This window comes from Ailuropoda melanoleuca, unplaced genomic scaffold (genome assembly GCF_002007445.2).
Source record: "Ailuropoda melanoleuca isolate Jingjing unplaced genomic scaffold, ASM200744v2 unplaced-scaffold6940, whole genome shotgun sequence".
Lineage (NCBI taxonomy): Eukaryota > Metazoa > Chordata > Mammalia > Carnivora > Ursidae > Ailuropoda > Ailuropoda melanoleuca.
Window position 1 is genome coordinate 281 of NW_023244281.1, and position 9,107 is coordinate 9,387.

Below are 9,107 nucleotides of genomic sequence, written 5' to 3' on the forward strand. Positions count from 1 at the left end.
AGCCAGCCTCCGTGCATTCTAAAAGGATTACTGCAGAAATCAGCCTTCACTCATTGGAGAGCCTGCTTGTTGAAGACTTAGTGGAATTTATACACTGAGAGTGAACAGATGGAATGCAACGACAAACCTTCAAATGAAAGTGAGTCTTTGGTGCTACAGAGAAGGTTGGCTCAATTCGTGTGGTGGGGGAATGCAACGGATGGCTCTGCGTCGGGAAACTCACAAACAAGCTATCAGTGGAGGCACTGAGGGTGGCTGTTCAGACAACTCATTAGGGAGACAAGTCAACCAAAAGGGGAGAGACAAGCGGGGTTTAGAATAGCAAAACCAGTTAACCCTGGACAAGAATGCCAACTGACAGTGGCCGGCATAGATTCGTAAAGGACCTGGCTCAGAGATGAAACGTAGAGCTTATTGAAGGTGAGAAGAGATGTTTCACCCAAATTAGGTCTGGCAGACACCTTCGGCGTTCATGTTGATGAGGTGAGTTGAGTTTGTCCTGCCTCCTTTGGCCCAATGACCTGACAGAGAAGCCAACAGGACATGGGCATGCCCTGGGACTAGGATGAGAGCAAAGCTCCCTGACACACCTGACATCTGTGCTTAAAACTCAATCCTAGAGCCCAGTTCAAATCAATATGTCCATAAGGGGCCTCCCCACAGGGATGACCTCTCTCGGCAAAGCAGAGGTCTGGGGTCCAAAGAACAGGAAATCTATGTGCGTGTCCAGTTGGAGCTTTATCACCTTGACAATGGACTACTCACTGGCCACTTCTAGAGAGGAACAGACTTCCAGGTCCTCAGGTGAGAAGATGGCGGCGCTGCGGTAAGGCCGGTCAGAGTCAGAGAGGTCGGGAAGAACTGAAGATGTCAAGCAGTGTTTATCGGGAGAGTCCCGTGAGACGTCCTGCTTCACCACCTCTAGCTGCTGTCCGCCGATCCTGCAGGGTGACGACAACCGAAGATTACCCTGAGAGGGATCTGAAATCCTATGTCCTGTCTGACTTGATGGAAGGGACAAAGGAATGGTCAAGAAAGCAGAGAGGCTGACCCAGTCAAGAGAGAAATAACTCTTCTTGTTTGAGTGGGACAAGCTCTGTTTGTCACAGGAGCAGCAGATAGAAAGGGCAGTAAATGCTCAGCACAAAGGCCAAATAGCAAGCTTGTGAAGAAGGAGCCTCAATTATCTCTGTGCCACCCAGTCATGACTAACTACACACAAGAGTCTCAGAATGGTGGCTTTCCCCCTTCCTGTCAAATGGCATCGAGTTCTGCATGGAGTGGCCAAGCGACTGTCCCAGCTATCTCACCCAGAAAGGCCTCTTCCTCTCAATATCTGGCATGATAGCATATGTTTGTCTTCCTGCTGTGACATGTTCTTGCTAGGAACATACGTCAACATGATAAATCTTACAGGCAGAAAGAAGACAGGCATCTCTCAATAAAGCACAGAGGAGAGAATGAGCGAGCACAGAAATGCCTGTGACATATTAGTTTACCTGGGTCAGCTGACTGTGGGTTACGGAACTAGAGAGGAAATTAAGAAATGGGAAGCAATCCAAGCACCAGGAAAAAAAAACAGAAAACATGGTGAAAATGGATAATTTGTCATCGACCGAATAGATAATAGAGTTCTCTTCAGCACTTTCTGCTCTTCCTGGGGTGCCACTTTTGAATTCACAGCCCCCAAGTATTCAGAATTACCTGGGGGCAACTGACTCTTGTCCTTTCGGTCCCTCCTGATCAGTTTGGTTTTCTGCAAATAAAGGAAGAGAAGGAGTTACATGACGCAGATTCCCCTTCACAAATGCCCACTCTTAGGTCCCATGTAGCACAGGAGAACAACAGAAGCAGCGTGAAAACGGGCAGCTGTGAGAGAACTCATCCAGGAGGGCTTAGGAGGGCCTTGGAAGCAATCACTGGCATTGCTGTCTTCAGCCATTAAACAAATGTCCCTGATATGACAGGCCATCATCACAGCATCCTGCCTTGAGCCTATGCACACAACAAGTTGATTCTTTCCCCCGCAAGACCCTGGGAAGATCCCGGCTGCTTCCTAGAGGGTTTTTCCATCTGAAATGCTGTTGGTGAATGTTTGAGAGGAAGCAGCCATTGAGATTAAAGCCATGAATGGAATCTATAGACCATCAAAGCAGAACAATCTTCAATGCTACTAAGATACTGGGGACTTTCATGGGGAAGGGTTGTTTCAGGATCCTGTGCGGCTCAAGAGAAACATACACTGTTCGATAGCAACGGTCCAGTTCTGTTTCTAAGCTANAGAGTCCCGTGAGACGTCCTGCTTCACCACCTCTAGCTGCTGTCCGCCGATCCTGCAGGGTGACGACAACCGAAGATTACCCTGAGAGGGATCTGAAATCCTATGTCCTGTCTGACTTGATGGAAGGGACAAAGGAATGGTCAAGAAAGCAGAGAGGCTGACCCAGTCAAGAGAGAAATAACTCTTCTTGTTTGAGTGGGACAAGCTCTGTTTGTCACAGGAGCAGCAGATAGAAAGGGCAGTAAATGCTCAGCACAAAGGCCAAATAGCAAGCTTGTGAAGAAGGAGCCTCAATTATCTCTGTGCCACCCAGTCATGACTAACTACACACAAGAGTCTCAGAATGGTGGCTTTCCCCCTTCCTGTCAAATGGCATCGAGTTCTGCATGGAGTGGCCAAGCGACTGTCCCAGCTATCTCACCCAGAAAGGCCTCTTCCTCTCAATATCTGGCATGATAGCATATGTTTGTCTTCCTGCTGTGACATGTTCTTGCTAGGAACATACGTCAACATGATAAATCTTACAGGCAGAAAGAAGACAGGCATCTCTCAATAAAGCACAGAGGAGAGAATGAGCGAGCACAGAAATGCCTGTGACATATTAGTTTACCTGGGTCAGCTGACTGTGGGTTACGGAACTAGAGAGGAAATTAAGAAATGGGAAGCAATCCAAGCACCAGGAAAAAAAAACAGAAAACATGGTGAAAATGGATAATTTGTCATCGACCGAATAGATAATAGAGTTCTCTTCAGCACTTTCTGCTCTTCCTGGGGTGCCACTTTTGAATTCACAGCCCCCAAGTATTCAGAATTACCTGGGGGCAACTGACTCTTGTCCTTTCGGTCCCTCCTGATCAGTTTGGTTTTCTGCAAATAAAGGAAGAGAAGGAGTTACATGACGCAGATTCCCCTTCACAAATGCCCACTCTTAGGTCCCATGTAGCACAGGAGAACAACAGAAGCAGCGTGAAAACGGGCAGCTGTGAGAGAACTCATCCAGGAGGGCTTAGGAGGGCCTTGGAAGCAATCACTGGCATTGCTGTCTTCAGCCATTAAACAAATGTCCCTGATATGACAGGCCATCATCACAGCATCCTGCCTTGAGCCTATGCACACAACAAGTTGATTCTTTCCCCCGCAAGACCCTGGGAAGATCCCGGCTGCTTCCTAGAGGGTTTTTCCATCTGAAATGCTGTTGGTGAATGTTTGAGAGGAAGCAGCCATTGAGATTAAAGCCATGAATGGAATCTATAGACCATCAAAGCAGAACAATCTTCAATGCTACTAAGATACTGGGGACTTTCATGGGGAAGGGTTGTTTCAGGATCCTGTGCGGCTCAAGAGAAACATACACTGTTCGATAGCAACGGTCCAGTTCTGTTTCTAAGCTAACTTGAGATGAGAGAAGATCAATGAAGAGGCAGACTAAAGGAAGGGAACGCACCAGGGGAGTGACACCTGCAAAGATATAGGAAAGCCAGCCAAGGCTCTCAGGCATCAAAGGAGACAGACAAGCGGGGTTTAGAATAGCAAAACCACTTAACCCTGGACAAGAATGCCAACTGACAGTGGCAGGCATAGATTCGTAAAGGACCTGGCTCAGAGATGAAACGTAGAGCTTATTGAAGGTGAGAAGAGATGTTTCACCCAAATTAGGTCTGGCAGACACCTTCGGCGGCCATGTTGCTGAGACGAGTTGAGTTTGTCCTGCCTCCTTTGGCCCAATGACCTGACAGAGAAGCCAACAGGACATGGGCATGCCCTGGGACTAGGATGAGAGCAAAGCTCCCTGACACACCTGACATCTGTGCTTAAAACTCAATCCTAGAGCCCAGTTCAAATCAATATGTCCATAAGGGGCCTCCCCACAGGGATGACCTCTCTCGGCAAAGCAGAGGTCTGGGGTCCAAAGAACAGGAAATCTATGTGCGTGTCCAGTTGGAGCTTTATCACCTTGACAATGGACTACTCACTGGCCACTTCTAGAGAGGAACAGACTTCCAGGTCCTCAGGTGAGAAGATGGCGGCGCTGCGGTAAGGCCGGTCAGAGTCAGAGAGGTCGGGAAGAACTGAATATGTCAAGCAGTGTTTATCGGGAGAGTCCCGTGAGACGTCCTGCTTCACCACCTCTAGCTGCTGTCCGCCGATCCTGCAGGGTGACGACAACCGAAGATTACCCTGAGAGGGATCTGAAATCCTATGTCCTGTCTGACTTGATGGAAGGGACAAAGGAATGGTCAAGAAAGCAGAGAGGCTGACCCAGTCAAGAGAGAAATAACTCTTCTTGTTTGAGTGGGACAAGCTCTGTTTGTCACAGGAGCAGCAGATAGAAAGGGCAGTAAATGCTCAGCACAAAGGCCAAATAGCAAGCTTGTGAAGAAGGAGCCTCAATTATCTCTGTGCCACCCAGTCATGACTCACTACACACAAGAGTCTCAGAATGGTGGCTTTCCCCCTTCCTGTCAAATGGCATCGAGTTCTGCATGGAGTGGCCAAGCGACTGTCCCAGCTATCTCACCCAGAAAGGCCTCTTCCTCTCAATATCTGGCATGATAGCATATGTTTGTCTTCCTGCTGTGACATGTTCTTGCTAGGAACATACGTCAACATGATAAATCTTACAGGCAGAAAGAAGACAGGCATCTCTCAATAAAGCACAGAGGAGAGAATGAGCGAGCACAGAAATGCCTGTGACATATTAGTTTACCTGGGTCAGCTGACTGTGGGTTACGGAACTAGAGAGGAAATTAAGAAATGGGAAGCAATCCAAGCACCAGGAAAAAAAAACAGAAAACATGGTGAAAATGGATAATTTGTCATCGACCGAATAGATAATAGAGTTCTCTTCAGCACTTTCTGCTCTTCCTGGGGTGCCACTTTTGAATTCACAGCCCCCAAGTATTCAGAATTACCTGGGGGCAACTGACTCTTGTCCTTTCGGTCCCTCCTGATCAGTTTGGTTTTCTGCAAATAAAGGAAGAGAAGGAGTTACATGACGCAGATTCCCCTTCACAAATGCCCACTCTTAGGTCCCATGTAGCACAGGAGAACAACAGAAGCAGCGTGAAAACGGGCAGCTGTGAGAGAACTCATCCAGGAGGGCTTAGGAGGGCCTTGGAAGCAATCACTGGCATTGCTGTCTTCAGCCATTAAACAAATGTCCCTGATATGACAGGCCATCATCACAGCATCCTGCCTTGAGCCTATGCACACAACAAGTTGATTCTTTCCCCCGCAAGACCCTGGGAAGATCCCGGCTGCTTCCTAGAGGGTTTTTCCATCTGAAATGCTGTTGGTGAATGTTTGAGAGGAAGCAGCCATTGAGATTAAAGCCATGAATGGAATCTATAGACCATCAAAGCAGAACAATCTTCAATGCTACTAAGATACTGGGGACTTTCATGGGGAAGGGTTGTTTCAGGATCCTGTGCGGCTCAAGAGAAACATACACTGTTCGATAGCAACGGTCCAGTTCTGTTTCTAAGCTAACTTGAGATGAGAGAAGATCAATGAAGAGGCAGACTAAAGGAAGGGAACGCACCAGGGGAGTGACACCTGCAAAGATATAGGAAAGCCAGCCAAGGCTCTCAGGCATCAAAGGAGACAGACAAGCGGGGTTTAGAATAGCAAAACCACTTAACCCTGGACAAGAATGCCAACTGACAGTGGCAGGCATAGATTCGTAAAGGACCTGGCTCAGAGATGAAACGTAGAGCTTATTGAAGGTGAGAAGAGATGTTTCACCCAAATTAGGTCTGGCAGACACCTTCGGCGGCCATGTTGCTGAGACGAGTTGAGTTTGTCCTGCCTCCTTTGGCCCAATGACCTGACAGAGAAGCCAACAGGACATGGGCATGCCCTGGGACTAGGATGAGAGCAAAGCTCCCTGACACACCTGACATCTGTGCTTAAAACTCAATCCTAGAGCCCAGTTCAAATCAATATGTCCATAAGGGGCCTCCCCACAGGGATGACCTCTCTCGGCAAAGCAGAGGTCTGGGGTCCAAAGAACAGGAAATCTATGTGCGTGTCCAGTTGGAGCTTTATCACCTTGACAATGGACTACTCACTGGCCACTTCTAGAGAGGAACAGACTTCCAGGTCCTCAGGTGAGAAGATGGCGGCGCTGCGGTAAGGCCGGTCAGAGTCAGAGAGGTCGGGAAGAACTGAATATGTCAAGCAGTGTTTATCGGGAGAGTCCCGTGAGACGTCCTGCTTCACCACCTCTAGCTGCTGTCCGCCGATCCTGCAGGGTGACGACAACCGAAGATTACCCTGAGAGGGATCTGAAATCCTATGTCCTGTCTGACTTGATGGAAGGGACAAAGGAATGGTCAAGAAAGCAGAGAGGCTGACCCAGTCAAGAGAGAAATAACTCTTCTTGTTTGAGTGGGACAAGCTCTGTTTGTCACAGGAGCAGCAGATAGAAAGGGCAGTAAATGCTCAGCACAAAGGCCAAATAGCAAGCTTGTGAAGAAGGAGCCTCAATTATCTCTGTGCCACCCAGTCATGACTAACTACACACAAGAGTCTCAGAATGGTGGCTTTCCCCCTTCCTGTCAAATGGCATCGAGTTCTGCATGGAGTGGCCAAGCGACTGTCCCAGCTATCTCACCCAGAAAGGCCTCTTCCTCTCAATATCTGGCATGATAGCATATGTTTGTCTTCCTGCTGTGACATGTTCTTGCTAGGAACATACGTCAACATGATAAATCTTACAGGCAGAAAGAAGACAGGCATCTCTCAATAAAGCACAGAGGAGAGAATGAGCGAGCACAGAAATGCCTGTGACATATTAGTTTACCTGGGTCAGCTGACTGTGGGTTACGGAACTAGAGAGGAAATTAAGAAATGGGAAGCAATCCAAGCACCAGGAAAAAAAAACAGAAAACATGGTGAAAATGGATAATTTGTCATCGACCGAATAGATAATAGAGTTCTCTTCAGCACTTTCTGCTCTTCCTGGGGTGCCACTTTTGAATTNTTTCCCGGGGTGCCACTTTTGAATTCATACCCCCAAGTATTCAGAATTACCTGGGGGCAACTGACTCTTGTCCTTTCGGTCCCTCCTGATCAGTTTGGTTTTCTGCAAATAAAGGAAGAGAAGGAGTTACATGACGCAGATTCCCCTTCACAAATGCCCACTCTTAGGTCCCATGTAGCACAGGAGAACAACAGAAGCAGCGTGAAAACGGNAAAAATGGGCAGCTGTGAGAGAACTCATCCAGGAGGGCTTAGGAGGGCCTTGGAAGCAATCACTGGCATTGCTGTCTTCAGCCATTAAACAAATGTCCCTGATATGACAGGCCATCATCACAGCATCCTGCCTTGAGCCTATGCACACAACAAGTTGATTCTTTCCCCCGCAAGACCCTGGGAAGATCCCGGCTGCTTCCTAGAGGGTTGCTGCAATATTCAGGGTTTTTCCATCTGAAATGCTGTTGGTGAATGTTTGAGAGGAAGCAGCCATTGAGATTAAAGCCATGAATGGAATCTATACACCAACAAAGCAGAACAATCTTCAATGCTACAAAGATACTGGGGACTTTCATGGGGTAAGGTTGTTTCAGGATCCTGCACGGCTCAAGAGAAGCATACATTGTCCGATAGTATTGGTCTAGTTCTGGTTCTCAGCTAACTTGAGATGAGAGAAGATCAATGAAGAGGCAGACTAAAGGAAGGGAACGCACCAGGGGAGTGACACCTCCAAAGATAGAGGAAAGCCTGCTATGGCTGTCAGGCATCAAAATTCAAGGATATGGTTCAAGAATGGAAATTAGGGCCATGCAAGAGAGGCAACAGATACAGTGAAAATTAGGAGGTTTGGAAGTGACCTCCCCTGCCCAGGTAGAGAGGTATATGAATGTGGCAGGGCCAAGTTGAGAGCAGTGATTGGCAGTGGCCAGATTTAAAAGTGCTGTAACTGAGACAGGAGTTGAGGAAAACTCACTGACTCATGGAATGTCTCATATCAAACTCAGTCCTACAGCCTCGATCAAAACAGTTTGTAAGGATAGGATCTACTTATGGGGATTAAGACTCTGAGTCTACACAGGGTTTGAGGAACAAGGAGTAGGGACACTGCCTGGGGAAGTGCATGGAGTTTCATCCCCTTTGGAATGGGATCATTCTGTGGCTACATCCAGAACAGAGCCCATTTCCTGTTCTTCAAATGGGAACTCACCATCACTGTAAGAGTGGTCGCTGTCACACTCTTCTTCCAGAACCGAAGGGGTCAGATCGCAATCATCCACTCTGTTCTGTAGGACTTCCTTCTTTTCGACTTCTTCCTGCTCCACTCTGTGCCAGATGAGACAGAAATGACAACAGATCAAACCAGGGGGATCAGACATCATGGCTTCCTAGCTGGTTTTGATGGGAGTTATAGGGAATGGTCACTAGAAGCAAAGGGCCACCGCCTGGAGAGGGAAAATCTATTCATCCTACAAGAGGCAAAGTGTGGCTGCCAAGATGGAGGATGAGGGGAGAGTAGCAGTAGCAGATATGCAGAGCACTGCCCACAGCAGGGCTGACGAAGAATGAGACTCTACTATCCCAGTATGGTACAGTCACGGCATGAAGCACAGATGGAGACCAGGCCCGGGGCAGCCACCATGTGCCTGAGTCCCATTGACTTTAACATAGATTGACCAAGTGGTTACAGCTCTGGAGTCATTGCAGACTGCAGAAATGTGTGGCTGCTAGGTACCTTTGTATNCACCTTTGTATTAATAGCATCACATGACACCTCAAGAGTTTGGTTTTGATAAGTTACTTCTCTTGCTGGTTAATTTTGCTAGTGTCTGTGTACCAATTCCTTTGCTGG

General features: G+C 47.8%; 1 protein-coding gene across 1 annotated transcript; it reads right to left on the minus strand.

Annotated features, from left to right (window-relative positions):
• Positions 1-346: 346 nt before the first annotated feature.
• LOC105235279 (neuroblastoma breakpoint family member 26-like) lies at positions 347-8,922 on the minus strand. Its single transcript, XM_034652921.1, has 8 exons — positions 8,466-8,922; positions 7,316-7,367; positions 6,352-6,527; positions 5,194-5,245; positions 4,255-4,430; positions 3,097-3,148; positions 766-941; positions 347-521 (listed from the first exon to the last, which is right to left on the minus strand). Exons 1-8 carry the CDS (start codon positions 8,635-8,637, stop codon positions 445-447), a joined length of 933 nt encoding a protein of 310 aa, XP_034508812.1. The 5' UTR covers positions 8,638-8,922; the 3' UTR covers positions 347-444.
• Between the last annotated feature and the right edge of the window lie 185 nt (positions 8,923-9,107).

What these genes read in the sequence shown, in the direction of transcription:
- LOC105235279 (XM_034652921.1), bottom strand. Translation starts at nt 8,637, where the DNA reads ATGATGTCTGATCCCCCTGGTTTGATCTGTTGTCATTTCTGTCTCATC. An exon ending in CGACCACTCTTACAGTGATG is followed by an intron (nt 7,368 to 8,465) that starts GTGAGTTCCCAT and finishes CTTTATTTGCAG; the next exon opens with AAAACCAAACTGATCAGGAG. An exon ending in TTCCTCTCTAGAAGTGGCCA is followed by an intron (nt 3,149 to 4,254) that starts GTGAGTAGTCCA and finishes CTTTATTTGCAG; the next exon opens with AAAACCAAACTGATCAGGAG.